The following is a 22,964-nucleotide window of genomic DNA, read 5'->3' as shown; positions in this document are numbered from 1 at the left end:
TCTTAGTGATATCGGCCGCTTGTTTTTGGAGTTTCTAGAAGTTTCGCCGTCACCAATCAAAAGATCCTGATAAAAGCATGCGTGAAGAAGCTAGTCGTTCCATTTCCGAATTTTCGTGATATGCCTGTAAGAGGTACGTGTGTAGAATTGTATCACCTTAGAAGATCAGCCTGAGGTACTAACAATCTCAAAAAACCAGGAGAAAAGTGAAGTGGTTAGTGCTCGTAACTTGGGGGCTGACTAAAGCTTTACTTTTTAATACACAACTGACCCGCCTTCAGTAATCGGGCATTACCCATCTGTGGTCTCTGCGATAGGTTGAGAGGCACCTGTGATTATCCCACTTGCAACAGAAAGCCAGGTCCTAAAATTGATTGGTTAAGCCTCATGTCCTAATCATTTACGATTTACTCCAACTCTAACGCTGGGATAAGGAAGCACCCAGAAAACTACTCGCAGGCCCGCCAATTCACGGAATAGACGCTCTATTCATAGAGGCTCGCCCTCTAGTTTTCCCGAGGCCACCGCCTCAAGAAGTGCCTTACCCACGGATGATACGCCACTGACCAAAGCTGGAAAGCTTGTTCAGGAGTCGACTCAAAGTCTTCCACTTTCAACACAGTCTCCCCCTTTAGCGGATGGTGATGAAGAGCAAAATACTCCTGCGAGTGCGACAACGTTTGTCCAAATTATGCACCCCTCACACGAGGTGTGCAGCTACAATTGGATGTTTCCCCTTCTTGTGGAGGTACGGCCACCGAAGCTATTGTGGAACGCGTATGCGAGGGACTGGCAACCTCCAAAGAGCTTTACACCTATCTGTAAGCCTCGTTCAATCTTAGACTGTTTCCAAACATGCTCTGGTTTTCAGAGCGCTTGTGAAACAATTAACAATAAACCTTGATGTGTGAACAAGCGGTAATAGAATGGGCTTGTACTTCAACAACATGACAACATTTACACTTTTCAAGCCATATAAAATCGGGGAGAAATTCTGTCACATGCAATCCGTAACTGAAGCTGAAGCTTTAGTAGCCGCGATATTTGCCTACGCCGCAAGATTCCATTCTTCCATCGAAACGCCATCTCGCCCTACCGACTGTCCCTCACATTCCTACTTTGCTCGTATCGCCTCAAAGCGCCTAAGTGAGACCCTTGAACAACTCGACGACTCAGTGGCTCTACTATGGCTTCTTCAGGCCTATATTCTCTTGACATTTTACCAGTTGACACAAAGTGTCCGATCAAAATCTTGGAGGCTTTTAGGGGTTTGCATCCGGCTTGCAAACGAGCTGGATCTTCATCGGGTGGATTTTCCATCCAGGCGACAGGTAGACAAGGACAATCACAACGTCGACTCGGTGCATTGGTCTATGCTTGAAGAAAAAAAGAAGACTTTGGTGGGCCATCTGGGAGATGGACGTCCTTGCCAGCGCGATCAGACGCTTGCCCATGGCTATCAACTGGAGTTATAATCTCACTTATCTACCAGTTTCTGATGGCTACTGGTTCGGCGATAGCCCTCAAAAAAGCTGTTATCTCGCTGAAGATCCAAATCTCCGCTGGAAACAATTGCACAAGTCCGGCAATCCCAGCCCGAAAGCTTGGTACATTGTCATCAATTCCTTTGTATACAATTGTCAGTTGCTTCTGCCGGACTATAAACTTGAAAGCGATCCAACAACAAACATGGCCGATGTTACCATCTTGGCCAACTGCCTGTACTGCACGACTAATTCACTTCCCTCCGATCTTACCTATCATGGGCAGGCTCTTGACTTTCTCACTAAAAAATCTCCACAAGATATCAGCCGTCGTCAGTATCATAACGACATATATTGCATACATATAATAACGCAGCTTGTCCACTGCATGATCTTCCAGCACCAGATCGCTGCCGAAGCCCCCTGGATGACTCCGTTTCAGGTAAATCATTTGAACGCGGGAAATGAGAACAAAGTTTCGAATCATCCTTTATGGTCGAACTATATTAAGGCGTCTGAGGATGTTATTGCCATCGAACGAAATAGTTCCGGTGAGCACTACAAATACACCAACCCTTTTATGACCAATACGCTGTGGATAGCCGCAGTGGCACAAATAGCGTGCCGCATGTTTGGGCCTTTGTCTCTCAACAAGCAGCTGGCAGATTCGAATTACGAGCTGCTCTGTCTCAACATCGATCGATCGATCGCCTTCTGGTGCGGCACGGACATTTTGAAGCGTAGATTGACCAGAGTTGAGACCTCATTAAGAGGATTAACTGCAAAGCAAGGCAGTGATAATAGCTCACAAAACTTGGCCGGGTTTCTAACTTCAGAAACGATGACTTCTCACCAAGATGCGTCGTCTGGGTCGTCGAATTTCTCCGATCCGCTAACATATACTTCAGTGAGTTCGAATATGTTGTCATTGATGCCTCTTCTTGGCAATAACACTGAATCACATGCTTCCATAGACTATGGGGATTTTATGGCTGGTATCGAGCAGCTCTTTCCCTGTGACATAAGCGACTCATGGGAAAATCTGGATCTGTCTCATTTGCAGTAGTTGGTGTACGAATCCAACTATGGCGCATAAGATGCAATAAGGTTCCATGAGGAATAATAAATTCCCAATAAGCTCACGATTAGATTGAAGAAAAGCCTCAAGATGAACTGTTAGAGATTTATACTCAGTAATGTCTACCACTGGAGAACCAGGAGCCGTGAACCTATCTTCTAACCGAAGATTTAGATACTTATCTCCTACAGAGCGCTTTGTAACCAAACTGCTATTCTTTGCGAAGACATTAATATGCAATCCATTAATTGTGCATTTTGGGTAAGCGAAGAGGCCTTTTGGAGTTCATTTCTCACAGGTAAATTTGGATTCGACGCGACTCGATAAGGTCTTACTAAATAAATACCTGAAATTCTCACCATGGGTTATGACTAATACATAACGTATATTTCTCAAAAGCTTATGCGTCTTTGACAGCCGGCGCATTTAGATCGTAGCCGAGGTCCTCTCCATTAATATCTCTCTTTGTGAATCCGTTCCCAAGGAAGCGGAACCTGTTTGTCGAACGGTATTCGATCTTGAAATCCTCTCCCCAAATGTCCTCCAGTAGTTCTGATGTCTCTCGTTAACTTTCCGATTCACACGAGATTATTTCGAGGGATGTATATCTGACCTCTGTAGTGAATGACACTACCAGCATGTGGAGCAGTAATGCGGCCATCGGTTCTGCCATTCTTATACCAGCTACGGCATGGAGCAGCCCACACGGTATGAGATAGCATCTCTTGGGACCACACGTCCAAGTCGTCTATCACATCTGGCAATACACATATAGATCTACATCCTATTAGCAAACCCCAAAGTGCACAATGGCTGAAGTAAAAGCCTTCAAACTCACTTAATGTCCTCTGACGCAATCTTGCGGCACCACTTCAAGATATAAGTGGCCATGGCATCACAAGAGCCAGGGAATACGCCGTGCGCAACGGGCGTGTTGGGGCCCGCAAAGATGAAGTAGCTGGGGTGCTCTGGAGCGGCAATACCAAGATAGCTCAGAAGATCCTTCGCCCAGAGTTCATTCAGTGTAGCGCCATTGCGCCCGACAAGGTTCCAGTTAGGTTTGTAGCTCACATCAAAGCCAGTAGCAGTGACTATAATGTCGACTTCTTCTTCACCGTCAGCCGTCAGCATGCCCTTCTCTGTTACTCCGATTATGGAACTCCAAGTGGTCTTGACGTTGTCCTCTTGCAAAGCTTCCAGATAACCATCACCGGGCGTCAGGCGACGGCAGCCCGCAGTGAATCTAGGGACCAGACGATTGATCAACTCAGAGTTTTGGCGGAGGCGTTGGCGCATAATCTAGTTGTGCTCACGATCAAGTTCCTTTTGCTCTGGTCTGCCGACGACCATGGCCTTGAAGAGCTCATTAAATCTATGCCAAGTGTTAGCCTATGGGAAGCTGATTTAAAGGATGAGCATACCCATGCTCCAACTTCTTGCGTAGTTGGTATAGCCTCTCGGGATTCTCTCTAAACTCCTTTCTTTGTTCTTTAGTAAAGACTTTGCTGCCATCTTTAGAAAACTGATTTAAGAAATTTGCGGCAATCTAGGTAGGGCTGCGGACGTATGTGACGACCTTCTTGGCGGTCTTCTGGACCTGTGGCAAGACTTGGATGGCAGATGATCCGTTACCAATTAGGGCTATTTTCTGGCCACTCCAATCTAGTGATTGATCCCTATAATGTACGTGAGTACTATAGTATATCTGTTGTATCAAAAATTCCCATTGCTTACCAAGCCGCAGTATGAACTAGCTTGCCTTTGAAGTTGTGTAGACCTTGAATATTGGGCCAAGACCACTTGCTAGACGTTTCCAGAGTCAGAACACCTTGTGTCCTATGAAGATGTGTTCAAGTAACTTACTGTAGGAATCCAGTTGCATTAATGAGAACGTCGCACTCGTCCTGGATGACCTCGCCGTGATGGTCAACTTTGAGTCGCCATTTACCACTGCACTCATCCCAGATGGAATCGATGACCTTGGAATTGAACAACATGTGGCGCTCGAGGTCCCATTTCTTAGCAGTATCTTTCATGCACTGCCAGATTTCAGGGCTGTCGGCGTAAAAAGTGGTCCAATTTGGATTAGACTCGAACGGAAAGACATAAATATCTAATAATCATGAAATGAGATTTAATACCAATGAAATGGAATAAGAGAAGGACGTACGAGCAGGAACATCACTGTAGCAGAGTCAGTCTTGTTGCTTGGATGCTGGATTGGGCTACTTACCATGCCGCTCCGGGGTATCGGTTCTCATACCATGTACCGCCAAGGTCAGGGTTTTTCTCGTAAATCTGGAGGTCAATAAAATAATCCCACTTGAGTTCGTGCGTGAGTTTGTGGGCCAAGGTCATTCCAGACCAACCGCCGCCAACGCATACAACACGAAGCTTGCGTTCTTGACGCAGGGGTTCATCCAAGAGAGGCACCCAGTTTGAAGGTCTCTTCCCTAGCGTAACAGAAGGTTTATTGTCCGTCATTTTTATTTGATTCTGACAGAAAAAGTTATATCCAAGTCTTGAATGAGATTAAAGTAGATGGATGATTAGGGTTGCTAGCTGCGTGATTACTTTGGTAGATATTTCTCTTAAGATAGGCCATCAGCTTCTTATACAACTTTTTCATTATAGATTATCTCGCCACCTTTGGAAAAAGATCATTCCTCTCAACATTGAACACACCATGGCTACGAATACGGGGTAATACGGGGCATTCCGGGGCGTCGCGGGGCATCGCGGGGTGTTGCAAGATGCTAAACTATTCATGAATACCTACTCTGTGCTTGGCAAGTGAGAATTAACCATAATATCCGACCCAAGAAAGACCTAGAGGACAATTAGCATGGTGTAAGTAGATACAGCGACCTCGTTAGCAATAACTGGAATGCTACTGGTATATGAGAAATATATCCCACACCTAATATTGGACCGATTACACCGTTCTATTTGTAAAACGCGCTTCTAATCGGAACATCTATGTCGTGCAAAGTGTAATTCAATTGATATGTTACCACTATATTACAAGCTTAAAATTAAAGTACACAGAATTGCGCTACAATTCGCATTGGAGTGTACCGCGGTGCAATTTCACCACGGGCTAATTTCAGGCTTACAATAATACCGGAACTGGTCTCCGGCAGAGCCGCCCTACGACGGCGCAAAGCCACAAAGCGTTTCAATCTTTCCTATCAGTCGGACAGAGACATTGCTAACTTAGTGATGGGCTCCGAATTTTCAGCGCTCTGCTAAGGTTAGTTTATAGCCAGTAATCCGTCACTCAAGTACAATAGATGACATATATATACTCATACATATATATTCGATGCGTCTTGCTGTTTGATGTGACTTCATTCACACCATCATCACCTTTCAATAAACGTCAGCTAAAGAGTATTTGACTTTTATCTTATCATCCTTGAGACGGTTACCATGGCTACAACTTCTGAAAAAATGCAACAACAGTTTCCTAATCTGAAATGGAAGAAACTGCCTTCTCCAGAGGAACACTCAAATTATACTTGGCATGGCTTTGAGCCCAACAGCAAACTCTTCTTGGAGAGGGGCCATACTCGTTGGGCTGGCAGACTCCCATTCCCCGTTGACACAATTTTGGAAAGGGACGTGGCAGTGCCTATACGCGACGGTATCAGAATTTACGCTGATGTCTTCCGCCCGGCAAATACAGACGCCAACGATAAAGTCCCTGCGGTCATTGCGTTTAGCCCTTATGGAAAGACGGGCACAGGAGTGCCCAACTACGACATCATGGGGCCCCACCACATTGGCCTCAAGCTTGAGGATACCTCTGGATACGAAAAGTTCGAGGGCCCTGATCCTGCTACTTGGGCAGAGTATGGATATGCCATAATCAACGTCGATGCTAGAGGTGCAGGGAAGTCTGAAGGCAACGTGGTTTTCTACGGGCCCCAGGAAGCCGAAGATGTTTACGACACCATCGACTATATATCCAAGCAACCATGGTGCAGCGGCTCGGTTGGGATGGCCGGCAACTCGTGGCTAGCCATCTCGCAAATCAACTTTGCGTCACGTCATGAGCATCCAGCGCTCAAAGCTTTGGCTCCTTGGGAAGGCCGACACGATGTGTATCGTGATACTCTTGGTAGAGGGGGGAGAAGACACAACCCCTATCTGCATAGATTCCTCTTGTCTGGTTTTACAGGTACAAATGCAGTGGAGAATATGCCAGAGATGTTTTCCGAACGACCTTTTTATGATGATTATTGGGAGAGCAAGTATATACATACAGAGAATATCAACGTCCCGATCTACTTGCTGGGTTCCTTCCCTTCCCAGCTCCATATTCGAGGTTCTTTTCACATATTCCGCACAGCCAAGACGTCACAAAAGTGGCTTCGAGTCCATCGTTATCAATAATGGTATGATTTGTATCGGCCGGAAGCAAATGCAGATCTCAAGAAGTTCTACGATCGATTCCTGAAAGGTATCCAAAATGGCTGGGAAGAGGATACTCCTCCTGTTCGCTTGTCGCTTCTTGGATTTGAAGCGGATGGCAACCTCACCAAATCCATCGAAGAACAGCCTGAGAGAGAATGGCCCTTGGCTCGACAACAGCTCAAGACATTGTACCTCAACTCCGCATCAAAGGAGCTCGTATGGGATAAACAGGCCACAGAGGGGTCGATCACGCATTTTGCCGAAGGTCTAACAGATAGCTCAGTAAGCCATTCTCGGATTTTGCCCTTTCTTTTTACCTCAGGTATACCTTTTCTGAATTTGGATTAACACTGTATGATAGAATTTTATCGTTCATTTTAAACAACCTACGGAAATAGCCGGATACGCAAAAGTCAAGCTCTGGATATCGTGTAAGGAGCACGATGACCTCGATGTTGCCGTTCAGCTCCGCAAGATCTCAGCTGACGGTAGACTGCTCGAACATCTCAACTATCCCTGCCCTTTGCCAGTCTCTGAGGTAAGAAATGATAACATCGCCAAATGTCTTGGCCCTCAGGGTTTCCTCCGTGCCTCACACCGAGTGACTAAAGATGACAAGCTATCAACGGCTCAAGAGGTGGTTTATAAACATGATAAGCGGGAGCCGATTCCTTTGGGCGAAGTTGTGAATCTTGAAATCACTCTTTGGCCAATGGGTATGGTATTCGCATCGGGTGAGAGCATCATGCTGCGCGTGGCGGGATACGATATGTGTTATCCGGATACAGACAGGGTCAAGCCGGCACATGATAACAACGAAAATGTTGGCCATCATACAATTCACACTGGTGGTAAGTATGATTCGCAATTAATCTTACCGTTTATCTAGAATAAACGTTGTCAGGATAGCTTTCAAGCTCATTACCAAGATATCTTAATTGAATGGTTATTTTATGCCTAAAGGTTGACTTAAATCTCTGAATCTCAGTAACTGCTACCGGAGTAAATAACAACCAGATATGTAAACTTATCAATCAACATACAACAGAATTTATCACTGTTTAGTCCGGCTATTTACTTTATTCTGCTACTATCCCTACTATCCCTACTATCCCTACAATCCCTACTATCCCTACTATCCCTACTATCCCTACTATTTTTTGTTTTAGGGTAACAGAGCCGTCTATATCTTCAGCACTCACCGGCATCTAAACATTCATGAAGAGAATATTTTCCGAGCTTCACCAGCCAATCAGAAGGCTCAAATGGGCGGATGGTTTAGTGGTATAATTTTCCCTTAGCATCAAGCAGCTTTCAGCTGCTTCAACGCATGGGAAAGGTCCGGGGTTCGATTCCCCGTTCGTCCATAAGCACCTGAGGTTTACTTTTTGACTTTTTGTTTTGGCGTTCATCGGAGATTCGCCCATCTCTTGTTGAGCGAGGTACGAAGTCCAAACATAGGTAGTTCCGTGTTATTGTTAATAAGCCAATTTTGTATTCAGTCAGACACGAATGAAAAGCTCTCGATATTTCTTTCTTTACACTTTCATATTTCTTCTCAATTCCCTTCACTCGTGAATACGTTCAGCTGCTTTCGTATTATAACAACAGTATGAGTCAATTATTGTTAGTACTTCTGAAACGACCGACACAAGTGCACAACCATCTTGTTATGTACATCGTTCTTTATTGCGTATGTAGTAACCTAACTATGTGCATGATTTACACCCTGATCGGAGTCGCTCTGTCCAAATCAGAGTAATGGTGAAAGCGAAGCCACTGGTGAATCCGTATCATTCCTTATCATCATTCGTCCATTCAATAACATTTTCCCTCAAACTACAGACCCTTTCTCACTGCTTTCCGATAAAGCTTGATGGCTAGAGCTACGCTTCGATCGATTGTCTTTTGTCGCTGTCTTCTCGGCTGACTCGAAGTTGCAATGATTTCGGCATCCCAACACATTTAGTGGATAGGGTTGTTGCCGGGAAGGGCAGCAATTGGGCCACTAAGTCCAATGTTCTCGGTAGGAGCAGCGGTCTGGAGCTTCTGGGGCCCAGAAGAACCAGGAGTGCCGTTGGGTCCGACGTTCAAGCTGCATCCCGGGTCGTTGACACCGTTGGGGCCAGTGCAGGTGGCGATGGCGTTGTTGAGAGCATTCTGGTCCTTCCAGCCCTGGAGGTAGTCTGCGTGGAGACTGTAGCCGGTGGCATCACCGTCGGCGTAGACAAGGCGGTTGTAGTTCTGGATTGAGCCAGTGTCATAGAAGAACTCGTAGAAGACCGAGAGAATGGCCTTGGGGTGGGACTGGGGGCAGACACCCGTGTTGTAGGCACCAATGGCTGGGAAAGCAACCTGTTGTTTTATTAGCATGACACATATCTTAAGACTGGGAACCCCCATGACGGGAATAAAAGGTTACATACGTGAGACTTGTGGGTGGTGCTGTCCAAGTTGACGCCGTCCCAGCAAGACGGGAAGAATGTCTCAGAACGCATGCGCTCGCATTGCTTGGAGGGGAAGGTGTTGGAGTCAGGCACAGGGTTGGCGTCGAGGCAGACGTGCGAGATGGCCTGGTCTTCGAAGCTCGAGGCATTGAAAGTGCTGTCAAAATGTTAGAACTGGGGTGGGCAAAGAATAGAGTTCTCGAGTCAACTACGCACCGTCGGTTTGGATCTCCAACCAGCATGATGAGGCCCTGAGGAGGGGCAATAGGCAGCGGAGCCTGATCGCAGTTCGTTCTTCCAGGTGCATAATCACAGGCGCGTTGGATGTAGTAGGCGGCCTATAGTTATTAGTATAATCTTTGACGATATGAAGAACAAGTCCGACAACTCACGCTGCCCTGGAAAGTGACAAGCTCAAACTGGCCATCAGTTCGCTGATGGTAAACCTGAGGCTGCCAGTAGTTGCTCTGATCGAGGATCTTGTCACATGTTGTGGCAGAGGCAGCTCGTGCCTGAGCGGGGGTGGTGCTGAGGGAGAAGGCGGTGCCACCAACAACGGCGTGGACGTGGGAAGAGATTTCGCCGGGAGAGACAATGGGATCACCTCGGAACTGGGTCAGGGGAGCGCAGTTGACGGTGAACAGTTGAGCCTGGGCTCCAGCGGCAGCGGCCAGGGCGGCCAGGGCAGATTGCTTCAAAGTCATGATGTAAGTGTTTACACAAGATTGACTTGGCTGTTAGACGACTCGAGGAGGATTGAAGCTGAGGATTGAAACTGAAGGATGACCTGGTAGACGAAAAGTCCAGAGTCCGGGGACTCATGATGTCTTATATATCAATTGAAGAGTATCCTAGACTCCTCGTGTTTGTCTTATCTCCAATGTAACCAATATCCACACACAACCTCGTCGTTCTTGCTCGAGCTGACATGTTTCGAAACAACTTTAGTCATCGCAACAGGAATAGTTCGCTCGCAGAATCTACCCAATGCTCGACCAAGCTATCCCCGTTCCTGGAGAGCTTCATCGGGGACAAGCGCGTCCTCAGCACCCTCCTGCAGATCCGGATTCGGTCCGAGCCCACAGAGTCTCAAATGCATCTCTGAAGTCAAAAACGGCTAAGGATGCTTGGCTCTTTCATAGACTGCCCTATCATCTGATGGAGTTGCCGGCCGAGCAATGCGCCGAATACGCTGGTGTGGGCAGAGAGAGGACTGGCTACACGCAGTCTACCGTCCAGCTAGAAACAAAACAAGAAGGCCGGAGAAGAAGCTGCGGCGGGGTTACGACAAATCTCTATAGGCCAGAGCCGACAGGGGCGTGGCGGATCTGAATCATTGCCGCGTGGTTGTTGAGAAACTCGTGGTGGGATACTGGCAGTTGGCTCACTATGGCTGCGGCTGCCAAGGGGGGCTAAATGCGGCCAGAGCCTATCCTGGCTTATATAAAAAGTCTGGGGTATGCATTGGGAAGCATTGAAGATGGAGTGTGTGGAGCTTCGCGGCTTTTGTGACAGCTTCATCCTTGGAGAGGTGCTGCAGCTCAGCCCACCAATCAGCCGCGAGCATGTGCGTACTGGTTTCTGGCCAAGAAGGACAGTTGCAAGGTTGATGGAGGTTACTCGGATTTTGCGTTGGGCCCCGATGAGGCTGCACATGACAAGCTACGAGTAGGCGAATACGCAGTAGAGTTGTGAAGTGACCCGTATTGACCAATGGGCATACATTTCATAGCCCACCAGCTAAGTCGGTAAACATTGAAGCTTCTCTAGAACCTTGTTAAGAACCATCAGTAGTATAGTTTGTAGTATAGTTTGGCTTCAGTTCGTCCCTAATCAGAAGCTGATTTCACTCAAGTCGAGGTTGATTATCTCACTCTCACTCTTACTCTGGCCATATATTATTAGGGACGCCGTCTGACAAACATTCGATTCCAGAAAGCAACTTCCAGATCTTGAATACAATGGCATCATGCATCATCTACCTGGTGCGCTCACACATGGGCTGCTATCCCTTCATCTTACTGACTGAGCACGTACGGGGATGATCGGCACTCCCCCAGCCGCTGGCCCTCTCTTTGGCTATGCGGATGCGTTCGATCCACGGATTGAGGCTGCATCGCTCGCGGATTATCGCTAAGCATTCATCTGCACTCCAGATTTGGTGTGATTTGCGGAACGGGGGTGATCGGCCGCCTATCTTTGGAATAGTTCATCTGCTTCGGGCACATGCATAGCCAGATTTCAAAGGCATCGCAGTCGATGTTAGTTTCCAACGGTAGAGACAAACAACGTTCAAAGTGTCGTGCATGGGGCCTGTGCCCCAGGTTGATGGCTGCCAGGGAAGAATCGGACCTATTACCTAGTGCGACGTCTAGGTATATTAACTTGATGGAGACAGCAAGGGGTCGTGACCCAGGCACTTGAATTTAGGCATTTCCCCGCGAATCAGATATGCCGTGCTTGATCGGCTTGCCGTGTCTTTTGGTCTAGCTTGGTGGACGAGAGATGGCAAAAGATGGAATTAGGATTTAAAACTAGCACCTAGTTGTAGAATATTCCGCGAGGGTAGGCTATCTGGCTGTATACCTACCCAGGTATGAAAAGCAATGTGTTGCTCTGTACCAAATCCCGATGATTGAGCTTTCTGTGGCTAAATGCGGAGTACATTAAGCTTACGGTCGCATTTTCCGGAGTGCAGCCCGGGACTTCAATATCCAGGACAATGGCGCAATATATCCGACGGTCAATGTATGGAGCCCAATGGGTATTTCTACCTGCATCTCTGCCTTTGTTGTGGGAAAAAGGTAGACAAACTATTTGCTCAATTTGGTGCTTATTGGACCTCTTGGCTTTTGCTTCCATAGCCTTGAGTATATTGTTAGCATTCATTTGTGCAAGATTTTATCACATTGGTGTCTTGATGGTATGTTCATTCTTGCTCTTGAGTGAAAGAGTAGAGTGAATGATTTTGGGTTTCATTGATACACGTCAACTCCGCTTGACAGGTGCTCAGTGTCGTACAAAATATATTAGACGCTAAGTTCTCTACGCCAGTATACAAGATGCTCGTATACGTGTGCCCCATGCCGGCCACTGCGAGTGTGCCACCTGCAATGTAACACAAACATTAACCTCGGCCGTAAGAAAACTCTCCTATACGCGCGAACAAACATAGGGACTATGGCTTGGCGCGCCGAGTCATTAATGAATTGTTTTAGCCCAAAGCATCACAAGCTCTATGTAGAGTGAATTTGAATCTGATTCGTTATTCTCGCGCTTCTTTTGAACTGGGAGAAGCCGTGTTCAACTGGTCCCGAAGAATCTACCCCCGAAGAATCTACAATCACTCAGATTGAAATGATAAATTGCTTTTCACTCTATCATCTAATCAACGCTATAGATTGCGTTGCCACGTCTATACAGCAGGTTGCGCGAGTGGTAACCCCTTATCTACTACCGAGTGCAATGTTCGGGGAGCTCGGAGATGAAAGAGTTGGATTCAAGTTCAAGTACGATATGTGACGCATGCTGCTGACAATTAGACGCCCAGACTCTTCTCATCGGGCCTTGATTGAAACCCAAGAATCAACGTAAACGGACCGTTTCTGCATACTAAGCTGCAATCATCGCGGCTCCACTCCAATAGATGCGCTGATGCCGGTTTATCCAGGCTATGATGCAAGACTCAAGTCTCGAGAGTTATTTTATTCACTTGTTATCAGCTCTGAACTAATGACCTATGATAGTTTACGAAATAGCGGTAAAGAAGAGATATCAAACTCACAATGACTAAAACACACAAGACTGCAATGATGGCTTTGGGAACAAATCTTGTCATTCTCTCTTGAGACAATATTGCAGCAGCTTCATTATATAGAAGCCACAGCCTACCTGCAAAACTATTAGGTACATACCTAGGTACTGTCTCTATATTATCACTGCGGCTACGAGGTCATATCTTTCGTTACAGGCACAGGCGGTTCTTACTTCGGCCAAAGCAAGTAAATCAACGGCATTGTTGAAGCTATACAATTTCCCAAGCATATGCTTCGTACTCTCTCATCCGGCGTATCAAATCGCCACTACTCAATATTATCAAAGTCTAGTGCGATATATCCATATCTACTCAAACTACGTTTCTTCTGTTTTTACCACAACTGACACTGTCGTGATATGATTAACGTCTTTCGTTCAGAGGACTGGGGTGTGAATATTTGGTGTTAAAAATACAAATACAATCTTTACTACAACTGATATGAAATCATAACGCAGGGTTAATGCTTCGCTACGTCTGCTATGCTAAGGAGGAAACCTACCTATACCAAATCACTCGTGGTGGCTAACAAAGCAGATGCTGAGATAGTCTATCTGTCATCAATATTCTGGCTATCATGCGCAACTAATTTGAATTGTAGTTTTTAAACTGATGTCATATGGTAGACCTATCGCTCTTTCTTTAACTGAAAGGGCAATGTAGATATGTAGGAATACAAAGTGTCATTCTCATATACAATTGTCCAAGATTGTGCAAAAGGAAAATGGATCCCTGGTAGAAGTAGCAATAGTAGCAATAGACAGACTTGAAGGTATATAAGGGAATGCCGCGCTGTTGCTATATGCTTTAAACATATCCACAGATAATAGACTACTATAAAAAATTATAAAATTCATTAGGAAATTCTCTGGCTAATTCAGGAAGAGAGGAGGTTATTTAGAAAAACAATATTATCAGCAAATATAATAATTATCTTAATCTATATAGCACGCCAAGTATACCATTGCTACTATTGCTACTATCAGACTTCTCTGCATTGGTAAGCAGCACTTTACCTCGCCATCACACCTGTGTAGCTCTAAGCTCGTTCAACCCACCCTCCCACTTACATGTCTCTATAACTCAACAACACTCGCATCAGCTCGACATGATCGGATTACTTACCTATCTACTTGTCGTTTGAGCGTCTATAAATAGAATCCGGGTGAGTGTATTAAGCTCATAAAGAGCCTCAGCGCTAGGCTGCCGCTAGCCATGGCATCAACTCCCTTTGATGCCATCTCCAAGCGGCATTTCCCGAAACGGCGATCTAGGCGAGCTCCACGTACAACTCGAATGCTGTGGATACCGGAGAGCTGTCATATTTAGCAGAGAGATTTCAGTGCCGGATCTCTCCTGTAAGCTCTCATTCTAGTTCGGGGCTGTCGGCAGTCTATTGTATTAAGCCCCGCTAGCCGCATCAGCTCTTTGTAAACGCGAGGGCTGGGTCACGCCTTCGAAAGCTATTAAGCCTCTTTCACAGCATCCACGCATGCTTTTTATTAATATCAGCTATTTTTAGAGGCTAACTGTACATTTAACCTTTTCATTTATACCTTGTATGTATCACGTGTCATGCAAAGAAGTATTCGACACCGCATATTACATGCCCTCTCGTTCCATCTTTGCAAGTCAACTTGTAGACAGGATATCAAAAACTTGCTTTGCTGCTCTGCTACCTGACGTCAGAGCTCCCTCCATATACCCCTTCCAAACGGGACTGGTCTCTGTCCCTGCGAAATGGATAAATCCTTCTGGCCTCCATTGGTCTTGACTCAAGCTTCTCAAACAATAAGCGGGAACCACAGGACAAGGAGCTCCCTGGGAAAATTCCTCTTCATTCCAAATCTGCTCTCGGGTCTCGACAGGACGCGGGATCTTCACCCCATAAATGCGATCCACATGAGCAATCACCTCTGCCAAGCGGTCGGGCTCTTCTTTCTGCGCCCACTCTCTCCCCCTTTGGCCTACTACAAAGCAGATCAAGGCAAACAGCCCGTCTTGGTCATTCGAAGCATCTCTCGTCAAGGATACGGGTCCATGAAATCCCTGTGACAAGCCACAAAGACCGAGCTTACGCCACCATGGTTCCGTGTAGATGAGGAAGACTTTGGCGTAAAATCCGAGCTCGCTATGAGTGCTGAGCCAGATTTTGTCTGCCGACAACGAGGGCCAAAAGGTAATCTGTTTCAGTAAAGGACTCGGAACAGTGCATATAACGCGCTCGCAACGAAATTTCTTGCCGTCTCGTGTTATAACTCGACATCCGCTGCGCAAACCTTGCTCAACTCGTTCCACGACCGCAGAGTATATAACGGTGTTTGGCTCGAGACCGTCTCTAAGCCCGTAAGACAGTGACTGTGATCCATTCCGGAAACGCAGATGCTGACCACCGCCTGCGTCGTCGGATCGCATCTGGAGCAGCCCCCCTCCAGCCTGGCAGTAGTGTAAGAAGAATATTGAGCTGATCTGGGTCGACTCAATGCCCAACATGGCTGTAGTCCAGATGTTGACTAATCGGCGCACAGTATCGGTGGCGCCCATGCAGATGATGAGCTCGTCCATGCTCATGTGGCCATATTCGGCCAGAACTTGGTCAAAGTCGGCGATGGTGACTGTGTGGCATAGAGCTTCTACGCGGCTTCTGACTTCGACAAAAGTTGCCTTGTCTTCTCTGGATAGCTGTTTGATCAGAGTTAGCCTTGGCCCATTGATTCATGAAAGGCGCAAATACATGGAATGAAGCTTACCGGCGGCTCGCTGCCGTAAGGGAACCTTCCATAGTCCTCAAGGATACAGTCGCCTATAATATTCTGTCTGATCATTTGCAGCCCGAGCTTTTCAGCGAGCGCAGTAACTTTGGGCTGGTTCTCATTGTTCGTCCAAGCACCTCCAAGGTCGACATGTCCTTGACCCTCGCCCAAGGGAACCGACCACAGCTTCCCTCCAACTCTATCGCGAGCTTCGAGAATCAGACAGGAGACGCCCAATTCTTGGAGATCATGAGCAGCTTGTAGGCCACTCAGTCCTCCGCCGATGATGATGACCTGGGTAGCGGTCTCTTGATGGCCATCAGACAGTCCATCCGGCTGGCTAGGGGCCATTGTAAACCAGCGTTGTGAGATGCCGACAGAACTATCGTGCGTTGTGAGATGCCGACAGAACTATCGTATGTCGGAGAAGACCTCTACTGGCTGCTTTCTCTGCTGCTCCTGTTATTTTAGCGATTGCCAGATGATTAGTCGCTTCATAACTTCATAGCTGATGATGGCACAAATGATGTCGGGGCGAAATTGGGCAAGCAGTCAGTTTGAGGGGTTAGCGCCAGGTGAGCTGGATTCCCCTATTAAGTAGCAGTGGTGAAGCATTCTAGTGGATGTATAAAAGCAATTGGAGACTCGCAATAAGAAGCATGAGATGTGGTGTAGCCATAAAAAAGGTGCATTGACCTAAAGACAGCGAATCAAGCCCCGGCAGATTGGAACTGCAAATGTCCATGCACTTGTTAAATCGCCGAAACCAGACGGTGTCTCTTGAGCAAGAATAGGTAGGTACCTATCATTGATTCCGTAGATCACCAAGTTACAGGGCGATTGAGCCTAAAGCAGGCCCGTGGTTTAGCAGCTTAGTGCAGCCTTATCTTATCAGTTACCGCTGAATCTCTTCTTTTGTTTTTAGCGCCCAGCTAACCTCAGCCTTGTGCTGTGACATCGTGCTGCAGTTCACGCATCGCCTCCCTTCCTTCAACCTTTGAGTGCTGGCACTCTTTTTGGCATTTCCATCCTTTCTGTGCCTCCATTGCCAAGCTCCAAGATGGCCAAGCCGTCGGAGCTGCTCCTTCGATACGCAGAGTGCTCCGATGAAGAATCTAGCTACGACTCGGCCGTGGAAGACGAATTCTACAATGGCCAAGATCCGTGGGACGAGAATCCCTACAAGGGACGCGTCTTCCACAAGTTTGCAGAGCTGCCACCGGAGCTGCGAATCAAAATCTGGGGGCTCGGACTCGCTGGCCTGACCCAGCCTCAGCTGCTTGAATTCAGCCTCAAGAGCGTTGTTCGAAAAGACCCCAGCGACCTGGTGCCAGACGAGAGGGGCATGCCCAGTCCTCGTCGTTATCGCGATTGGACCATCAATGGCTCTCCCAGCCTTGCACGCGCCACCGAACTCAACCGCAGTGTCATGGCCGCCAATCGAGAGGCCCGAGACGTTGCCCTCAAATTGCTTCCACACACTCTCAAGATCAGAACACCAGCCGGCGACGGAACGGTGCATTTCGACCGCAACCGAGACATTGTTCAGCTGAGTGGATACACCTACGAAGTCATGCATCCGTTTCCCATCGAAGAAAGGTTCCAAGACTTCATCTACCATTTCGATGGCTTTGCAGAGAACGTGGTGCAACTTGTAGTCCACTACAACGCCTTTTTCGACGAAGACGAAGACACCAGCGACTACTTCACCCTTGCCCTCCAACAATTCCAAAACCTCAAGCGACTCTTCCTTCTCTCAGCGCCCGACAAGTTTATCGGCAAAGACCTTTTATGGTGCGGCTCGAACTACATCTACGTGCACACCAGCATGGTCACAGACGGTCGAAATGAGCCATTGTGGACAAACTGGTGCTGGCCCAATGCGGACGAGTACGACGACTTTACAAGAAAACAAGTTTGCGAACCCGTCACACACCTTTTGCCAGCCACGGCTCTGCCACTACTAAGAACCCGTGGCATCGAGCTGTTTCCGATGGTCATATTTGAGGATAGATACGGCTTAGATTTCTTAAAGAAGCTGAAAAGAAAGTGGGGACGCGCCTACGCGGAAGGCGTCGTGCCATCTGAGTCAGAATTATCCTCCGACGACGAAGAAGAAGAAGAGGAATCGGAACCCGACGAGTATGAAAGCGATGGAATCGATGATTCCCCGATTGCAGAAAACGGTGGGGACGATGATTCTGGAGACGACATATATGACGAGGAGTACGACTCTGCGAATGACGATTACAGTGGCGCTGGCGAAGCGGAAATTGTGCCAGTCTTTTCCTCACCCGAGCCCGAGCCAGAAGTAGCCGGCGGTGCGACAAACTCAAGGAAGCGACGCATCGTAGTTGACTCGGATGATGAGGACGGCGACACATCTGAGAGGTCGGGGAGAAAGCACGCTCGTACCGGCAGCTTCACCGAACCAGGTGGAGGTGCCGAGAATGCTTCTAGCAGACTTATGGGTGCTGCGAGGAGTCGGAAACGCGCAGCTGTAGTTGATAGCGACGATGACGAGGAAGATGGAGGCGGTGCATCCAACAGCAAGCCTGGCGAGCATGAAACGAGCAAGAAAGAGGAAGAAAAAGATGGGAGAGGAAAGAAGAGACGGCAAGCTGACAGGCGAGTGGAGGCGGACGACGAAGACGATGAAGATGAGGAGGAGGAGATTATGGATGTGAGGCGGCTGAGTCTGGCCTCCAGGCTTCAAAAAGCGCGAGAAAGTCATCCATCTTCGGATGAAGAGTCTAATGGTGAAGAGGACAGTGACAATGGCAATGATGACGAGGATGAGGAGGACGATGATGAGGATGAGGAAACCTATGGTAATGGTCTTATTGACGGCTATGCAGATGAATCGGATGATTCCGGGGGTTACTAGCACTAATCGCTTTTATGAGGAAATGACTTTAACAATTGGACGGCTTTGGATTATTGATCTGGGACATTCAGTATGGGAACACATGCACAGATTTAGATTTGAATACCACGGCTCATGTAGCAGCCTGCTTTTTTACGGCCGATGCTCTACTATCAATCGCTGATGTAGGTTCATTTTATACACTATACTTGTCCTGAGGCCAAAAGGCTCACAAACTCTCTAATCTTCCTCTCCCTTGTTTCTGCCCTTTTGACTGTCGTGATACTCCAAAGAAACGGATATCTATCTGCCCGGCTCAACGCTTCAAACGCCGTCTTTGCAATCGCATTCTCTTCCAGCGCATTCGCAAAGTCTTCAGGAACCTCCATAGTCGCCGGTCCAGCGTACGCCTTCTCCCACCGCCCGTCCCCCTTTGCGGCATTCACCTCTGCCATCCCCGCAGGCTTCATCCTGCCTTCTACCGTCAGCATCTCGACGCGCTGGACGTTGCGCTGAGACCAAAGACTCCGGCGGCGGCGAGGCGTGAAGCGCTGCAGGTAGAACTTTTCATCAAGGGCCTTGCGCTGGCCGTCGATCCAGCCGTGGCAGAGGGAGACGTCGACGGCTTCTAGGTAGCTGATGGAGGGGACTTGGGCGAGGATGGCCTTTTTGCTGAAGCGCAGCCAGATCCCGCAGGGGGGTTGAGGAGTTTTTGAGGAGCCAGGCGTCGAAGTGGGAGGCTGATGGGAAGCTGAGAGTCTGGGCTTCGGGTGCTGCGATTGGCTTTGGAGCTGCTTTTCGTGCTCTTGATTTGGGCTGGGATGATTTCGTGGTTTTACCCTTGGGCTTGGACTTGGCTGGCAGGCTGGTGGGTGAAGCGCTCGATACTGCAAGCGATGCTGCTTCGGCTGCAGCTTTGGCTGCTCTTGTAACTCTGACAGTTGTCATTGCTGTCTGATTGAGCAGTTTGCGAGAGTGATTATCATGTATCTTGAATAGGGAATGAATGCTGCTGAACGGATGCTGGTGCACACATCTGGGTCTAAACCACCGTGAATACGTCGCTGACTGACCAATGCAAGAATGCACGATAAGCGAAAATATTGATTGAACAGTATTATTCTTCTTGACGACAGATTAGTGGAACCTAGATGTGTATAAGAAGCATACGCAGGCCCAAAGACGAAATCAAGTCGATGAACTCTGATATCTTGAGCGGTATATGCTTCAGAGTCGTGAAGCAATTTGAAGTTGTAGCGTTAGTAGGCGCTATACCAACAGGCCACAGCGCATGGCAGCACTGTAGGCATTCAACAGGCTGTGCGGTTGCTGCACTGCAAGGGACGGATGCCCTCTGACTTGAGGTACGAAGCCAGAGTCTTGACACAAACGTTTAGAGGAATCGTAGAAATGATCTCTTTATTGGGAATGAGAGGGTTTTGCTTAATCATTCGTTTGATGCGTCTTTTCTCTGCCTCGGTGATCTTCCTTGGCTGTCCTGAGCGCGGGTTTGAGATTGCAGAAATCTGTTGTGTATAGCGTTTTGCGATGCCGGCGACACTATTGGCTGGAACTCCCTCTGCGGCAGCAATCTCGCGGGCAGTATACCCTTGTTCGTACATCATTCGAACCCTCGTTCGTTTATTAGGGCTCCAGTGCTTTTTTCGTTCAATTCGAGGCATGATTGGAAAGTTATCGCGGGTTAAAGATGGTGGTTTATGTTATTTCTACGCGTTGACTACTATTGGTAGCAACTCGTCGGAATTACTTTCTCCCCACTACGGGACTTCAACGTTGACTTCATCAATCACATGATATTCTTCTTCCGGCATCGCAACTCAATCTCGAAACTATTTACGACTCTTGCGAAACATCTTCTTCCACTGACGCATCACGAAACCTCAAAATCTATTTACAACGCTTGCAAAGTTCCAACGCTTGCAAATTCTACAGCGACGCTCTCTCCATCTGCCTGATAGCAACTCCTATATACAACGGCCATCTATCGCATTAAAGAATGGCCACGCGCCCAGCAACTCAACCATCATTAAACATTTTCAGCAGCTTTTGCACCGGCCACGCTCGCGCGTCCCGATACTTTTCCACCACGCCTCGAAGCGCCTGTCGCTCATATCTATCCGTAAAAAAGTCGCCGTACAGCTGAATGCCAATGGCAGCGTTCAAAAGTGCCGGTGGTGAGGCGGGATGACAGAGGGCAATACCACACAAATCCAACAGCAGAAGTCTGACGTCGTTTTCGGCCTTTCTCCAGTCAGCGCGAGATGATGTTGGCTTTCTAGAGTACAAGTTAGATCAATTCACAGACAGGTTGCGCATCTCGGATCGACATACTTGAGAAGAGGACTCTCAGCGACCAGCACCGACTTGGCCATGATGCTCTGCTGGATACTCGTCATTTCAAGAGTTGATTTATACCAGATGGTGGGAAAGATTTCCCCTTTGGCCTTGTCCGCTTCCCTCTTAAAGATGGGCCGGAAGTTGGCGAGAGTCTCGCGTTCGAGATATTGTTGCTGATCCATAAGCCTCGCTACAGGTGCGTTAGTATCCAAACTTTTGCTATTGTTGCTCTCATACTTACTCCATTCGCGTTCAGATCCATCTTCCCAGCGCCATTTTGCACATTGTATGGTATGGAAAACGGCTCGATTCGCCTTTGACGCACTATGCCATAGCTCCATCGAGGGAAACAGCTGTGGCGGTTGCTTTCGGGTAAATGAATGAAAAATCTCTTGTCTTAATGCAAACCAATAGCTGGCTTGAATCAGACTCCTTCGACCGAATAAAGTTTGCGATGCGGAGCTCCTCAAAACAGAGTTGATAATTGGGAGAAAATTTACTTTGCTGGAATGCAGGTGAGTATCGCCTTGGTGGCTGCCTCCAGCATTCACCGGAGCATCATCCTCCTCTTCGTCGATTTCTTCCAGCTGACGAAGTATGACAGCAGTGGCAATAATGCTATCCCGATAATCATCGTCGTCAATTTCATGAAAGTGCCGGAGCGCGGGGATGCATTTCAACATATACTCGACAGCGTCATGTTCGCTGAGGTTTGGAATGAGCTGTCCATGATACACAATCCCAGCGGGAGTCCTATACTGGGGAAGACGACTAAGACGGCGAGCAGCAACAGCAAATATAGCGTTGAGAAGATGAGGGTGATGGTGAGCTTGCCAAGGGACAACAAGCTGAAAATGGCGATCTTCGTCACACAAGTCGAACTGGCCAAGTCAATACGTTGCCAATGAGACATTGTGTCCAACAGATGTGGGAAAGACCTACCCAGTGGGCAATTTCTTCGATGAAATACCTAAAAAGGCAAGCTTCTCGGGTATCTTCCAGGGGGGAACCGGCGCTGAAGAGTCTCATCTTCTTGCGATGATATCACACTCGGCACATAGCGGTCATACAAGGAAGCGTATGAAGCAGAAGCCTCATCAGTGGGGTACGCTGCCGGCACCACAGAAGAATAATGATCTGCCTCCCTGTATCCACGAGGTCGAATGTGGGGGCCATATTGAGGAGACGGCCGTTCGTCGTATGGATGTTCCTGCGCTCGAAATGATGCCGCTTCAGGGGTTTGCTCCCCGGAATGGTTGCTCAGATGAGGCGAGTGAGTCGAAGGCGAGCCACGCGAAGGGCCCGCGTTTGATGCAACATGATATGGGGGCTGGCTGGCGCCGGGAGATGCTGCAGTCCATCCCTCGGATGCTCCACGTTGATCAGGGCTCTCCTGGCTCACGACTGAGGAGCCGCCCCCCTGGGAATGGAAACGAACTACACTTACGGTTAGCAGCCAGATCGCAGATGCCACGCTCACCACCAGCTTGGAGGCTGGAAAGTCCAGGCACCCAAGAGCGAGGGAGCCATGGCACAGCTACGTACAGTGCTTTACTTCACTATTAACCCATTTCTGCTCCTTGGAGAAGTTGACGACCGAGCCATGGCGGAAAACGGTCCTCTTAGTTGGGCGCGTACAGGGCAATAGCTTGCTCTGACAACGACGACACTTGGGGCGTTCCTCGTCACCTACGGTGGCCAGTTACGGCAAGCTGTTAGCATTGCCGTCAAGTTTGGAGGCCTCA

General features: G+C 48.0%; 10 protein-coding genes and 1 non-coding gene across 11 annotated transcripts; 4 read left to right on the top strand and 7 right to left on the bottom strand.

The window, feature by feature from the left end:
- Nucleotides 1-153: 153 nt before the first annotated feature.
- On the top strand, nt 154-2,945 carry TrAtP1_009036 (uncharacterized protein). Its single transcript, XM_066114134.1, has 5 exons — nt 154-214; nt 282-821; nt 1,027-2,391; nt 2,459-2,677; nt 2,737-2,945. The coding sequence occupies exons 3-4, from the start codon at nt 1,417-1,419 to the stop codon at nt 2,507-2,509; spliced, it is 1,026 nt and encodes a 341-aa protein (XP_065970227.1). The 5' UTR covers nt 154-214; nt 282-821; nt 1,027-1,416; the 3' UTR covers nt 2,510-2,677; nt 2,737-2,945.
- A 17-nt stretch (nt 2,946-2,962) lies between these two features.
- On the bottom strand, nt 2,963-3,858 carry TrAtP1_009035 (uncharacterized protein; the record flags this gene model as incomplete). The annotated part of the gene is made up of 3 exons (XM_066114133.1): nt 2,963-3,114; nt 3,176-3,339; nt 3,401-3,858. 3 exons carry the CDS (start codon nt 3,856-3,858, stop codon nt 2,963-2,965), a joined length of 774 nt encoding a protein of 257 aa, XP_065970226.1.
- Nucleotides 3,859-4,108: 250 nt separating this feature from the next.
- TrAtP1_009034 (uncharacterized protein) lies at nt 4,109-5,046 on the bottom strand (the record flags this gene model as incomplete). The annotated part of the gene is made up of 5 exons (XM_066114132.1): nt 4,109-4,238; nt 4,297-4,365; nt 4,426-4,675; nt 4,733-4,746; nt 4,796-5,046. The coding sequence occupies 5 exons, from the start codon at nt 5,044-5,046 to the stop codon at nt 4,109-4,111; spliced, it is 714 nt and encodes a 237-aa protein (XP_065970225.1).
- A 969-nt stretch (nt 5,047-6,015) lies between these two features.
- Nucleotides 6,016-7,870, top strand: TrAtP1_009033 (uncharacterized protein; the record flags this gene model as incomplete). Its single annotated transcript, XM_066114131.1, has 3 exons — nt 6,016-6,745; nt 6,995-7,263; nt 7,343-7,870. The coding sequence occupies 3 exons, from the start codon at nt 6,016-6,018 to the stop codon at nt 7,868-7,870; spliced, it is 1,527 nt and encodes a 508-aa protein (XP_065970224.1).
- A 378-nt stretch (nt 7,871-8,248) lies between these two features.
- On the top strand, nt 8,249-8,348 carry TrAtP1_009032. Its single transcript has one exon. It is a non-coding gene; the product is annotated as a tRNA-Ala (tRNA).
- Nucleotides 8,349-8,946: 598 nt separating this feature from the next.
- Nucleotides 8,947-10,132, bottom strand: TrAtP1_009031 (uncharacterized protein; the record flags this gene model as incomplete). Its single annotated transcript, XM_014087187.2, has 4 exons — nt 8,947-9,336; nt 9,408-9,585; nt 9,645-9,766; nt 9,821-10,132. 4 exons carry the CDS (start codon nt 10,130-10,132, stop codon nt 8,947-8,949), a joined length of 1,002 nt encoding a protein of 333 aa, XP_013942662.2.
- A 4,585-nt stretch (nt 10,133-14,717) lies between these two features.
- Nucleotides 14,718-16,379, bottom strand: TrAtP1_009030 (uncharacterized protein). The gene is made up of 2 exons (XM_014087186.2): nt 15,993-16,379; nt 14,718-15,924 (listed from the first exon to the last, which is right to left on the bottom strand). Exons 1-2 carry the CDS (start codon nt 16,344-16,346, stop codon nt 14,875-14,877), a joined length of 1,404 nt encoding a protein of 467 aa, XP_013942661.2. The 5' UTR covers nt 16,347-16,379; the 3' UTR covers nt 14,718-14,874.
- A 676-nt stretch (nt 16,380-17,055) lies between these two features.
- TrAtP1_009029 (uncharacterized protein) lies at nt 17,056-18,882 on the top strand (the record flags this gene model as incomplete). The annotated part of the gene is made up of 1 exon (XM_014087185.2): nt 17,056-18,882. The coding sequence occupies one exon, from the start codon at nt 17,056-17,058 to the stop codon at nt 18,880-18,882; it is 1,827 nt and encodes a 608-aa protein (XP_013942660.2).
- Nucleotides 18,883-19,064: 182 nt separating this feature from the next.
- On the bottom strand, nt 19,065-19,809 carry TrAtP1_009028 (uncharacterized protein; the record flags this gene model as incomplete). The annotated part of the gene is made up of 2 exons (XM_066114130.1): nt 19,065-19,612; nt 19,701-19,809. 2 exons carry the CDS (start codon nt 19,807-19,809, stop codon nt 19,065-19,067), a joined length of 657 nt encoding a protein of 218 aa, XP_065970223.1.
- Nucleotides 19,810-20,171: 362 nt separating this feature from the next.
- On the bottom strand, nt 20,172-20,543 carry TrAtP1_009027 (uncharacterized protein; the record flags this gene model as incomplete). The annotated part of the gene is made up of 1 exon (XM_066114129.1): nt 20,172-20,543. One exon carries the CDS (start codon nt 20,541-20,543, stop codon nt 20,172-20,174), a length of 372 nt encoding a protein of 123 aa, XP_065970222.1.
- Nucleotides 20,544-20,898: 355 nt separating this feature from the next.
- On the bottom strand, nt 20,899-22,749 carry TrAtP1_009026 (uncharacterized protein; the record flags this gene model as incomplete). Its single annotated transcript, XM_014087183.2, has 6 exons — nt 20,899-21,157; nt 21,214-21,409; nt 21,461-22,100; nt 22,162-22,189; nt 22,290-22,656; nt 22,731-22,749. 6 exons carry the CDS (start codon nt 22,747-22,749, stop codon nt 20,899-20,901), a joined length of 1,509 nt encoding a protein of 502 aa, XP_013942658.2.
- Between the last annotated feature and the right edge of the window lie 215 nt (nt 22,750-22,964).

Source organism: Trichoderma atroviride, chromosome 4 (genome assembly GCF_020647795.1).
Source record: "Trichoderma atroviride chromosome 4, complete sequence".
Classification (NCBI taxonomy): Eukaryota; Fungi; Ascomycota; class Sordariomycetes; order Hypocreales; family Hypocreaceae; genus Trichoderma; species Trichoderma atroviride.
The sequence above is the reverse complement of the archived record's forward strand: the minus strand, read 5'-3'. Positions and strand labels throughout refer to the sequence as shown.